This window comes from Gymnodraco acuticeps, unplaced genomic scaffold (genome assembly GCF_902827175.1).
Source record: "Gymnodraco acuticeps unplaced genomic scaffold, fGymAcu1.1, whole genome shotgun sequence".
Lineage (NCBI taxonomy): Eukaryota > Metazoa > Chordata > Actinopteri > Perciformes > Bathydraconidae > Gymnodraco > Gymnodraco acuticeps.
This window is the reverse complement of record NW_022992216.1, coordinates 315,292-328,767: the sequence shown is the minus strand read 5'-3', so window position 1 is coordinate 328,767 and position 13,476 is coordinate 315,292. Positions and strand designations below refer to the sequence as shown.

The following is a 13,476-nucleotide window of genomic DNA, read 5'->3' as shown; positions in this document are numbered from 1 at the left end:
TATGTTATGGCTATACTGTGTCTTCACTTGTTCATGTGGTTTGTCAGTTGCAACATACCAGAAGCTTCATGTATGTCAGTATATATAATGTGATTTCTTCTGTAATTGGTCATGTGAAAACCTATTGAAATTATGAGTGGTTTATCAGTAAAAACAGGGCTGAAAGAAAAAGGTTGTTAGTCATATCATGATATAATAATATCAATTCAAGAAACATGTTTATTAGGAATGTTTGATTTTAAAATGGCTCATTTGGAATATTTGCTCTTTAAAGAAAATGGGTAGCTCTTAAAAGAGCTTTTGGTTTGGAGGAGCCATGGTGACCCTACACCACTTTATGCTGCCATGACACTACACCCTCCTCATTCAAATAGGAGCAGAAGGTCTCCCGCAGTTGGATGGATCGGCGTGTGGCGTTGTTTGAGCCCATCATAGGTGCATCGCGCAGGGTTGGAGCTTCATCACTCGACTCTGCGACGACAGGTGTGCGTGATGACCTTCCTATTGTCTTCCTGCGGAGGAAGTTGTGCAACACACAGGTGGCCTTCACACACAACTCTGTTACCTCCGGGCTGGTGGTGATGACACGCCGGAACATTCTCCACTGAGATGAGAGGATGCCAAACGCACATTCAACCACCAACCTGGCCCGGCTGAGGCGGTAGTTGAACAGCCTCCTTTCACGCGTGAGCTGACGTCCAGGGAACGGACGCAGCAGGTTGTCCAGCAGCGGAAAAGCCTCATCTCCAACAAACACATGGGGAAGAAGGCCCACCCGCTCTGCTCCTGGGATGACGGTGTCAGGTGGTAGCTGCAGACTGCCATCTCTGAGGCTCTCTCCAAAAGCGGAATTCCGCAGGCTCCCACCGTCGCTGCTCCTTCCAAAACCTCCGACATCCACTACCCTGAAGAGGTACTCAGCATCCACGACAGCCAGCAGTACCAAGGAGTGGCTGGACTTGTAGTTGAAGTAGAGGGACCCAGAATTTGCCGGAGCCTGGATCACCACGTGCTTCCCATCAATGGCACCAACGCAATTTGGAAAGTTCCAACGCTCCTGGAACCCAGCAGCGATGGCTCTCCAGTCCTCCGTCTGTGGTACCGGCATGGTCTCCTCGACCAGCGCGGTCCAGATGGCACCCGCAACCTCCTTGACGATGACAGCCACTGTTGCATGCCCGACCCGATAGCTGAATGCTATGGTCCTGTACGAGTCACCGGTTGCCAGGTACCTGAGAAAAAAGTAATATACAAGATTTAAAAAAAAAAAGTTATATGCCACGCAGACACACACACCACAGACACACACATCACAGACACACACACACATCACAGACACACACATACACTACAAACACACCAACATACCACAGACACACCACAGGAACACACATCACAGACACACACATCACAGACACACACATACACCACAGACACACACACCAACATACCACCCACACACCCACACACCCACACACCCACACACACACACACACACACACACACACACACACACCACACACACACCACACACACACACACACACACACACACACACACACACACACACACACACACACACACACACACACACACACACACACACACACACACACACACACACACACAGGGGAGCAATACTGCGGTTACCTAGCTATCTTAATTAATGTCATTCATCTGAACTACATCACAGACTTCATTCATCCATTGCATGCATTCTCTCTCTTTATATACAGAGTCATATTAAAGAAGTAGAAATACACAAAACGTACCGTAGGCAGATGGCGAGTCGCTCGGCAGGTCCGATTGACAAACGCATACGGGTGTCTGCCTTTGCAATCAGTGGACCGACTTTTCCGAGCAACTCGTCGAACGCGTCTTTGCTCATCCTGAAGTACTGCTGAAACAGTACACCATCCAGGCGGAGCTCTTGGACAAGAACGTGGTATTCCTCCCGTTGCAGACGTTTTCTGAGTATTGTATGTACCCAACAGCGACGCACTATACGTGGCCTCCTGCGAGACATTGCATAAACCAACGCTACCGTTGCTACAAAACCGGCATCCATTTTGGCAATAGTGTAGAAGAACCGGGCTTTTTTTTGCTTTGTATGCTGGGGGCGGGCGGGAGATTCCTGATTGGTTGTTGGTCGCCTTGGGCGCGAGAAAGCGCCAAGCCTCAGACACGCCCAGCTTCAAGCTTTTTCGACGCCTGTAGTGTAGACGGGCCTACACTTTGGGGTGTCGGTAAGAACACACAAGATTCTTGGTAGCGGTTGATTTCCTTAACTTATTAATATCAACATAACAGCTCAGTAATACAGCCATGGAGCAGGTTTAGTGTATGTGTGTGGTCTATAACAGAGAAACACACAAGTATAATTAGAATATTGTACCACCATGTAAAAGCTTAGCATGAGTGTCAGCACCTGATGACAATGGAATCTGACGAGGAAGACGCAACTATTTCTTGCACCGAAATGGGATGGGCACCGGAACCTGGTATTATTGCAGTGAACAAACACATTAATTATTTTGGTTAACTACGATGCTTTTACACCGCTCACTCTGCTGCTGACATGCACCTCATCTGCCCCAGTTACACACAAACCTCTCAAGATGGCACTCGTAGCTACCCACATTAAAATGATCTTCAAGTGACCGCTTGCTCCTGTTTACAGACCTGCTGCGATACTGTCTAGTGTGATAGTGATGCCAAGTGACGACTTTATAGAACAAAACTCTATTCAAACCAATGCTTTAAATGTATAGATATGATCATAACAGTTAATGAAAAGTACATTGAAGAGTAGCATTGCCCTTTGACTTCAAGCTGTATAACTGTAAAGACAATTAATGGCTGTATCATCCACAGAATTTGTAATTAAACTAAATGTAAGTGTACTTCTGTCTTAACAGGTGCCTATTCAAGATCAATCTGGACAAGGGGACTAAAGTGGAGAGTAAGGAATAAAAACAAAAACAGCACTCGATAAAGGTGCATTCATTAATTACAAACGTTGCTGATTTTGAATGGAGAGAGTAGAAACACACACACACACACAGTCATGTACACACGCACACACATAACTGGTAGATTTCTTTAGTGTTTATAATTGTTATCTTTTGAACAAAATGTTGGGAAAATGTTGGCAATTGTTAAATGTTTAAATGTTTCATTGCCGGTCTATTCTGCTATATATAATATATTTTATTTATTGTTTTTATTTTTGTGATGTATATTATTATTTTCAATAATATATTGTATATATAAATATATATATTTGTGATTTTTTTTCTAAAAAACATCTGACAGTTAAAGTAAACTTGGGCTTTTGCAAAGTAAAATGACATGTTTACTTTTTGTTTTACATGTAAATGGTCTTAGAATTCGTGAAGTTCGCTGACGACACGACCGCCATCGGCCTTATCACCGACGGCGACGAGACGGCGTACAGAGAGGAGGTCGAAAACCTGACATCTTGGTGCAAGGATAACAACCTCCATCTCAACGTCAGCAAAACAAAGGAGCTGATTGTGGATTACAGGAAGCAGCAGAGAGAGGGACACGCCCCCGTCGCCATCAATGGGACTACGGTGGAGAGAGTCAGCAGCTTCAGGTTCCTCAGTGTCCACATCACTGAGGACCTGACATCGACTCTTCACACTACCACCATCACCAAAACAGCTAGACAGTGGCTCTTTTTTAAAATTGTATTAGTCAATGTATTGAACATGTTAGAAACAAAACAAACAATAATAATGATTCAAGGTTCAAGGTATAACATTTTTTTATTCTCAAAGTTTCTATCATGTTCAAAAGGGGCAAGAAGAAGCTTAAAAACGTTTATGGTCCTACCCCCTCCCCCCCCTCCCTAGCGTACATTGTTCATGAAAATACAAGTTTAGGTCATCGTCATCAGCATCCGTGATATTGGATTGATTCTTTTGTACAAAACAACCAAAAAGAAATAACTTTTACAACGACAAGAAATAGCAAGCATCACTTCACAGGTCAGAACCATTCAGGATTTCGTTTCTAAATGAGTTTTAGTTAAGATAAAGTTGCACAGTATTTCAGCTCATCATTACAGTTATTCCACAGATGAACACCTTCTGTTGTGATGCAATGAAGTTTGGAATTTGTTCCTATGGGTGTTTTTTAAAAGAAATGCAGTTTCCTCTCAACATGTGTATGCTTTCTCTCCGTGTGAAAAGTCCCTGGACATTATGATGTAATTGTTCTGCAGGCTGAGGAAGTTCAACATGGACTCCAGGATACTTTGCATCTTCTACAGGTGCACCATAGAGAGTATCCTGACTGGCTGCATCACGGCCTGGTATGGCAGTGCAATCATATTCTGTATACTTGCATATAGACTCTTGCACTATTTCTATTCTATTTTATTTGTATTTACTAGCACTATTTTATCTGTTTTATTTGTTCTATATATATGTTGCACTGTTAGAGGAGCATGTGACTTCAGTTTTTCATATCATATCTACACTGAAGATAATGTACAAATGACAATAAAGCCTTGAATCTTGAATTTACGGTATTTTTTTTAAATGACAACATTAATCTTGTCTTTTTTTTATCATTTAAAAAAACATTTATTCTGTTTTTTTAGAGGTGTATGACTCTATTATAACAATTAATATATGTTAAAAGAAAAAGATTTAATGGAATTACAAAAATATTTCTTTCTAAAATTACAGATATTTTTTGGCAAAAAATGTGATAGTTAATGTAAACTAACACTTTTGCAAAGTAAAATTACGTTCTTTTCTTTGTGTTTTACTTGTAAATGGTCTTAGATATACGGTACTTTTTTGTAATAAAAGTAATCTTCTGTATTTTAGCTTTTCTTTATCATTTTTAAAAGATAATTATTCTGTTTTCTAGAGGTTTATGACTCTATTCTAACAAATAATATATGTTAAAAGAAAAATATTTCATGTAAAATTACAGTAATAGAGGCTACTTTTGGTAAGGTAAGTTACTGTTTTTTTACATGTTATCTCCGTATTTTATTTTACAGTTTTTTTCCTTTGGGGCGCCAGAATTTTTTTTTTTTTTACAGTGTACTTGTAAAAGTAACACTACTACAGTGTAATGTACTCTGTTGAAAGTAAATGTCCTACATTGAAAATGGTATACTCAAGTAAAAGTACAAAAGTAATGGCATCAAAATATACTTTAGGTAAAAAAAGTAAAAAATAATAAAAAAGAACACAATTGAATTATTTTTCGTAGAAACAAATTGATTACTTGTCTCAGAAAAATGACGCGTTCTCTCTTGGTCAGTCATTGACATTCTATTGTGTAATTGGTGGGATTGGGGAGAATCCATAGGGCAATGGGTAACGTGACACGTTGTATTTGTCCCTGTGACTGCTGCCTACTACATGTGTGTTCTGGTTCTGACAGCTTGATTCATCATCGCGTTTGAGAGCCAAGCATAACAGAAATGTTCTGTCGTTTTTTCCAAGTCGTCCAGGGAATATAACCTTTACACTGGTCCGACAGCTCCCCGCCTCCAGCACACACTCACACCGACACCCAGCACCGCGCAGTCCCACACGCAGTCTGAGGAACCATGGGGCCAGCTGCTCGGCTCTGCTCAGGGCTGCTGCTCGTCTTCCTGCTGGGGCTCCATCACTCCTCCGGCTTCTGGATAATCAACGTCGTGTTCCCGCCAAACGCCAAATCCATAATACCGAGCAACAGCACTCCACCTCTTATTATCGGTAAGCCAAGCGAAGGGACTGTGCAGTCAATGTTTAAATGTCTGATTTATATTAGCATATCCAGAATGTAATGTCTGCCTGCCTGACCAAGGTTTAATATCAACAGGGGTCCTGAAAGCCCCTAGCTAAAAGTTTGTCATATCGTTTTCGCTTATTTCATTGAAAATATATGGGAACAGTGTGAATATAGTAGCCTATTTGTCATATTTACCGTAACTGTAGCCTACTCTCAGTTTCTCACATTTTTGTTGTTGTTGTAAATATTATATTTATTCTTGTCTGTGTATGCACAAAATATGTACTAATGATAAGATAACTATATTTGATGCTAACACTTTGGTACTTTTACTTGAGTAACTTTTGTAATGCAGGACTTTTACTTGTAACAGAGTATTCCTACACTGGTATTTCCTTTTGGTATTCATTTTATACCTAGGACCTCTGAGCCCCCCACCCCCCCTTCCCTCGAAAAAAAAGAAGAGTTATTGCGTCACAGCGTATAACAATTTTTTAATGTTTTCAAATATTATCTTTTAGAAGGCCCAGTGCTTCTCAAAGTGTGGTCCGCGGACCACTGGTGGTCCGTGAGCGCCCCCTAGTGGTCCGTGAGTATATTGGTAACATTTCACATTTGAAATAAATAAATACATTTCAGTTTTCCGCACTCTCGCGGGAATATCTCCACAATGGAGCGAGGTTAAGTTTCACTTTTGATTGCATGATATAGCCCAGCGCATCACACATGTTGCCACTTGTTTGTACCATTTTCAGGCGATTTGTAATCTGTTCTAGAAAAACGATGTGTTTTTTGATATTTGTGGAGTTAGGTGGTTCGCGAGTGTTTTTTTATTGGTTAAGTGGTCTTTGGTATGAAAAAGTTTGAGGGCCCTGACGGCTCGCCACTGGGTATTTCTACTTTTACTTACGTACAATAAATTAGTACTTCTTCCACCTCTGTGGGAACATGCACCAGCAGACATGCTAAGGTGGTTCCTGCCTTATTTTATTTAGAACCTGTGTCAAGTTTAAATACTGTGTTCCCTTAGTTCTGTGTTTGCTAGCATATTTCTGAATAACTGGGCAAATTATGAAACTTTTGACCAAGTATTCAATTATAGAAACGTGTAAACATTGCACAAACTGAAAGTATGTCGCCTTCTTTTTCTTCTTCAGATAGTGGAAGAAACAAGGGGTTAATACCAGCTTTATCTCTCTCTAACTCACTGTCTGTGTGTGTATTGATGTCTAGGCTATCAGTGATACTGTACTCTGTACATTTGACCCAGCAACAGGCGGCCACTTTCACCAGTCTGCTGACGTCATGTGCGCGTTCATGTGTGTTGGAGGAGGTGCTCTGAAAAGGAAGTCTGAAGGAAGGAGCGGATTATTTTCGGCTGTGTACTTTCACATTTTAGTGCACTCGAGCCGGTTTCTGAAACTTACCTACCCCGCCTTTAAGTAAACAGATAATAACTATGTTGATGGCCTTTCTGTCAGACTAATTGGAAAGTAATTTCACTCATTGCTGAATCCTTAAAATATAACGTTTTTTTTATTGTTACATTTCTTTTTTTAAAACGTTTTTTGCCAATATTATTATCACATGTATAATTAAATATAAAAAATATTATATATGTAGAAATGACATGAAGATGTTTAATGAAAAATGATAACAATACCAAAGTAGGTTCAAGGTTCAATGCATTTAATTTACAAACACCCCCTGAAAGCCTTGGCATGGAATAGAGCAAAGATGTCTGTTTGTCTCCTGCTTATGTAGGTCACACTAAGTATTTTCAGCCTCAAAGGGCCAAAGTTTGATCTGGTGGTCATGCTCTGTAGGGTTTTACTTCTCTGGCTTTGTGAAGACCATGAATTTGGCCCTTTTTCAATTTTAGGTCAGTATCTCCTTCTTCATTTTCCCTCCTCTCTGACCTTTAAATCTGGATTCCTTCTTCTATTTTCATACCGACTCTTTACCTCATTTAATCACATCACTTTAGGAGCCCTGCTGTGTTAATCACACTACCCCACTGTTATCTGTCTGGGTCATGTTTTTCATTTGTAACACTAAGGTTTTAATTACATTTTATCCTGTAAAGTATGAGAAAGTCTTCTTGGTTAGACGTCTTAGCTTAAAAAGCCATACGACATTAGATTAGTTTTAAATTTAGCTTGACAAATACACAAAGGTACACAGCTAGGTTCTCCATTCAATTTTGTAAACATGATGACGCTAAAAAAGCAAGGTCAGCAACCCAGATAGAGTAAAGCTGCCCCAAGCGCATACAGTAGATAACAATAAGTAGATAACATGTCTATACCTGCTCCTGTGTTTTAGAAAGAGAGAGTTTAACTTTGGCTTAGATCAAACCAAAAACCAGCTAGTAATAAGCTATGAATTTGAGAAAAAAATTGACTTGTTTGGAATCGTTTTTTAAAGCTTAAAAAAAGGGCTAAAGAATGGAGTCATACTGCTATGCACCCTTCAGTCCAGCAGATAATGTTATCCTTCTGGAAGAATTCAAGAGTTACAATGTAATATTGGAAAGAATTCAGTAAAAGATAAGGGTGTTACATTCAGAACTGACATTTTGCTGACTTCTGCTCTTCAGTCAGGTTCAGGACAATTTTCTCGCACAATTATAAAGGGCTGGAAATGATAAAAGTTCAACAAAGCTCTTTTTGACAAGTCATGTTTTCCTGTCTATATTTGTGATAAGATGGATGATAGTATGTATTTGTTTTTACTTTAATATGTCATGTTCTTTATCTTAGTCTTTATTGAACAAGGACAATGCATACAATACTTTAATCTCAAAGAGAGAACATATGCTATATGACAGAATATGGCTAAAGGCTAATTTCCATCTAGGCAGGTACACACATAACAATCAACAAACACTTTAAACATGTCTTATTGTCTATCGCACTCACAAAAAGTGTTACCCTGAAGGGTACCAATGTTTGAATTATAACTCAATCAATCAATCAATGTTTATTTATATAGCCCAATATCACAAATGTTACATTTGTCTCAGTGGTCTTCACAGTTTGTACAGAATATTAGTATGGCAATACGACACCCTCTGTCCTTAGACCCTCACATCGTACAAGGAAAAACTTCCGGAGAAAACCCACAGTTTAAAGGGAAAAATGGGAGAAACCTCAGGGAGAGCAACAGAGGAGGGATCCCTCTCCCAGGACGGACAGACGTGCAATAGATGCCGTGTGTAAATTGAAAAGATAATGCATTTGCAACATAGGTAGTCCAAATGTTTGGAAATGCATGTGTCTATAATAATAAGACGAATCCATGAGGATATCCATCCAGGACTCATGATCCAGGACCACAGCAACAGGCACAGCCATGACTCAAGATCCAGGGCTCGCGATCCAGGACTCAGGACCACAGCAACACGATCAGCCATGACTCCGGATCCCGGCGTATATAGACACCAAAAATACATTTGGGGAAGCTGGGTTATTCGGAACATGAGAGTACACAGGTATAGACAGAGAGAAGGAAGAAGTAAGGTGTCCCCCGACAAACTAAGCCTAAAGCAGCAAAACTAGGGGCTGAATCTAATCAGCCCTAACTATAAGCTTTATCAAAAAGGAAGGTCTTAAGCACACTAGTGGCAAGCTATGCGTGCACGGTTGTGGCATGACCACCAAAACAGAAAGATATGGACACAAGATGTGTGCAAATGTATTTTGTTTCCTATCCATGTGAACATGATTTAAGTGGGGGGTGGACCTATCCTCCTCTAGGGGGGTACATGCTCCCCCGGGAAGATTTTTTTTTGTTTAATATTGAAGTTAAAAGCATCAATCTGGTGCACTTGGAGAGCAACATTAGGAGATCTATGGATACATCTCTCAACACCCATATGAAACAGAACTGTAAACAGAATTTCATTTTATTTATGGATATTTTTACAAATAACTCCCCTTTTAAACTGTATTGTTGTTTATTAATAACAACTTTTTTTTACTGTCATATAGTATTTTATACTATAGTGGATACTGCGCTGAATGACAGACTTTTTTCCCACTCGTAAAAAAAAGGCGTATTCGTCGTGTGACTGCAGGTGTTACCGAATAAAATGTGGGACGAACTGGTGATATTCTATAACGGTAGGCAGATGTATCAGGCTCCTGAAATACAAATTTCGATCGCTTCTTCTGTCGTTTACATTCATCTTTTGGTATATTTGGTTGGATAGGAACACTTTGATGCACATTCAGTACCAGTGTGTGAGGTTGTGGTTGCGCAGCCGATATCCGGATGCGTACAGCGAGGACTACAAAAAGACACATGAGGTGACTGGGGATGTGTGTTCAAAACATTGCAAGCTTGAATAAATAATTTAAACCATTTATTTTTGCCAGACTTATTACTGAATATCATTCTTAATGTGATACCAAGTTCATCTGAGACCTGTGTATACCTTCAGACAGCCTCCAAGTGAAGCACATGTTGTTTACTCATAGTTTGAAAGCAGCGTGGAGAAGTCTTCAGCTGTGGAGAGCTTGATGTCGAGTTGATTTGAGACCCGTTTATACTTTCATACAGTCTGTTAGTGAAACATACAGTCTGTCTGAGTTGTTTACACCCATCTCCAACGCTGCGTGGAGAGCTGTGGTAAACTGTGATCCGCTCAGATTAAACTGTGATACGACTTCTGTGGCTATCAACCAGCGATCATGCTTAATATGAAAGACTATACACATTGATCCCTTATCAAAACGGTATTCTGCACTTTGCCACATTTATCCAGATAAAATGTGACTATGAAGAGCCAACTTTCAATTTAGAAAATTCCCAGTTTATTCCCATCAATTCCCATGGAAAGTTTCCATCTTTGAAAATTCCCGGAATTTTGCAACCCTAGTTATGAAAGCATCAAAGTTAATATTGGACATACAGTGTTTCCCACAGATATGAAATATACTTGGGCGGGTGGTGGCAAGGGGGTGCTCTGACTGTTTGTCAGAGCACTTCATCCTTCTGGGATTTCATGAAGAACAGCTCCAACGCCTGTGTGTATGGGAATGCCTCTGGTGCTGGTCCATTAACTGCCAGTGTTTCCCACAGATCTGAAATATACTTTGGGGGGTGGTGGTAGCGGGGGGGGGGTTGAGATGACGTGCAACAACATTAACCTTTCTGTTGGTCGCTTGTTAGCAGACCCTTCACGCGATGGCAGAGCGAACAGGTACAGGCAGGGTCCATAATGATAGCCCTATAGTTTAAATCTACTACCCACACATGAACATATGGAAATGGGTTACTATTTAAAAAAATAAATGTATTTATTAATGTATTTAGGAACCTATCCATGTGATTTTTAGTGGGGGTCGACCTCAAATCCTCTAGGGGGGTCCAGGGGCATGCCCCCCCCGGTAAGATTTTATTTTTTATTTTGGAGTTAAATGCATCAATCTGGTGCATTTTGAGGGGAAAATAAAGAGACTAGATCTATGGAAACACCTATATTTAACAGAACTGTATACATTTCCATAATCATAAAATCAAGGCCATAACCAATAACATACCATTTCCAATATGAAAAAAACACTGAAACTTGTTTATTAATTTAGTTTTGGTTCATTTATAGTTGTGAGTGTGTCTGTGCTCCTGAATCAGCCTCTCCTGTCTCCCTCCTCTCCCCCCTCTCCATCCTCTCCCCCTGCTCCTCTTTGAGGCAGCAGCAAAGACTAGTTTTCTCTCAACAAGTTTTAAAAGTGTATCTTACCTTTTTTCACCTAGTTAACTTTTTATTTATTTATTCATGCATATTTTACTAATCACATTACATTTCATTTAGCTGACGCTTTTATCCAAAGCGACTTATAATGACCGATTACAGGGACATTCTCCCTGGAGTAACTAAGGGCTAAGTGCCTTACTCAAGGGCACACTAGTGCTGGTGTTCCTGGCGGGATTTGAACTCACAGCCTTCCGATCTTCAGCCCACCTCACTATCCATTAGACCAATCACTACCCTCTCAAATGGAAATATGTGTTTACATAAATGGTGACCACACCGTTTGAGACCCACTGAGAACTTAGACTAAGTTAACTATCTAAACACTCAGAGAGTCCTTTACCTCACCTGAGCTGAGGTTATCTCGAGCTTGAATGACACACAGAGACCAATCAAGGGCTTTGATTTATGATCTGTATGACAGTGGCCATGTCGGCAGGCCACATCATGTGGACAGCCAGTCACCCTGTGTGAGGCAGGCCACTTAACAGGCCAAAAGGAGGCGAGATCAGAGCAAGGGAGCGAGGGATCATTGTCTACAAGTTAATCGATCGCAGATGGCGTCGTGGTCACGGACGAATTAAAAAAATATATATAAAAAAAAAATTTATAAAAAAAAAAAAAAAAAACTAAATGGGTTGCGAAATATACTTGGGCGGCCGTTAATATACCTGGGCGGCCCGCCCAAGTATAGTCTATGTGTGGGAAACCCTGACATACTTTGACAATGCTTTTAATAAAACAATTGGACATGGACCCCAAGTTCATGGTGATTCCAAACACATTGGTATGAACATATTTGGACAGTTAAGAACGTTTGGTGCTCCTGGAATTGACTTCTACTACTTGTTCTTCTTAACAGAAAAATTACACAAAAAATAAGAGAAATTAACAACTTCTATCTTTGACTATACAGAGTAGTTGTTGTTTATTTTACAGCTAAAAGCTGAACAAGAAACATTTTGGAAAACAGAACTCTCAACACATGAGGTTACATTGTTAACATAGGTTCAGGAGCATGGCCACGCCTAAAACTCCGCCTCGAACCACGGCCACCCCTATTTATATCCGGCAAAACTTCCGGCCACTGCTTGTCTCCATCCTTTCAACTGACAGCCGTGATTCACGCCGCACGTCGTCACGGTTCAAACAAGCTAAACGCTACCACAAGAACATTCAACTCACCATGGATCTCGAACTGCTGATCAACTCACCGGAGTCAGAAGAAGATCTCTTCGACATCGGCTACCCGCCATCCACGTTTCAGCAGTCGGATCTCAGCCAAGCATCCGAACGGAGCCGCGTGTGCTCGGCAATCAGTGTCCCACACACCAGCCGCCACCGCTCCCACTCAAGCTCCCACAACAAAACACCTCCAACTCCAGACAGGTCCCAGGCTTCGTCCACTCCGCCAGCGAGGGCAAACAACCGGGGCCACAACAGGCACAGCCAGCTCCAATCTCCCCACCAACGGCAGCCTGCCTCATTAGCAGCCCCCGGCCACTCGCAGCGGCGCACTCGACACGCCTCTCGGACGGAGCCGCGCTCCGAAACGGAGCCCGAACTCAGGAGGTGGACAGTCATTCAACTCCAACGTTTCCTGAAAGAAAACGGCATCCACTTTCACCGAAATGACAACAAGGTTGTCGGTTAGACTGTTCAACCGCTACAAAGCCTACAGCAGCACAACGGCAAGAAGAACGAGACACACAGCTCTTCCTGCTCCAGAGCCAACCACCGCGCGGCGCGCGCACCACGGGTCGTGACGTCACAGGCCTCCGTCCTCCACCACGGACACAGCCCGATTCACCAGCACCCCCTGGTGGGGGCCAGGTCTTATTGCTTTCTGTGCCTGCTCTCTCTGTGTCTGACATGTCGCAGCTCATGTCAACCTTTCTTTCATCCCTGTGCTCACAGGCTTCACGAAATCCCCTTGCACATACATTTCTTCT

The 13,476-nt window shown here is 41.4% G+C and overlaps 2 protein-coding genes across 2 annotated transcripts in view; one reads left to right on the top strand and one right to left on the bottom strand.

The window, feature by feature from the left end:
• Positions 1-286: 286 nt before the first annotated feature.
• Positions 287-2,159, bottom strand: LOC117539677 (protein ANTAGONIST OF LIKE HETEROCHROMATIN PROTEIN 1-like). The gene is made up of 2 exons (XM_034205939.1): positions 1,773-2,159; positions 287-1,232 (listed from the first exon to the last, which is right to left on the bottom strand). Exons 1-2 carry the CDS (start codon positions 2,066-2,068, stop codon positions 326-328), a joined length of 1,203 nt encoding a protein of 400 aa, XP_034061830.1. The 5' UTR covers positions 2,069-2,159; the 3' UTR covers positions 287-325.
• A 3,211-nt stretch (positions 2,160-5,370) lies between these two features.
• lcat (lecithin-cholesterol acyltransferase) overlaps positions 5,371-13,476 on the top strand; it is a 26,480-nt gene continuing 18,374 nt past the window's right edge. The window contains exon 1 of the mRNA XM_034205936.1: positions 5,371-5,750. Within this exon, the coding sequence (XP_034061827.1) occupies positions 5,600-5,750 (151 nt within the window). The 5' untranslated portion in view covers positions 5,371-5,599. The remainder of the gene's footprint in view (positions 5,751-13,476) is intronic.

Coding starts and splice junctions, on each gene's coding strand:
- LOC117539677 (XM_034205939.1), bottom strand. CDS start 2,068: ATGGATGCCGGTTTTGTAGCAACGGTAGCGTTGGTTTATGCAATGTCT. Junction 1,233..1,772: donor CGACTCGCCATCTGCCTACG/GTACGTTTTGTG, acceptor CTTTTTTCTCAG/GTACCTGGCAACCGGTGACT.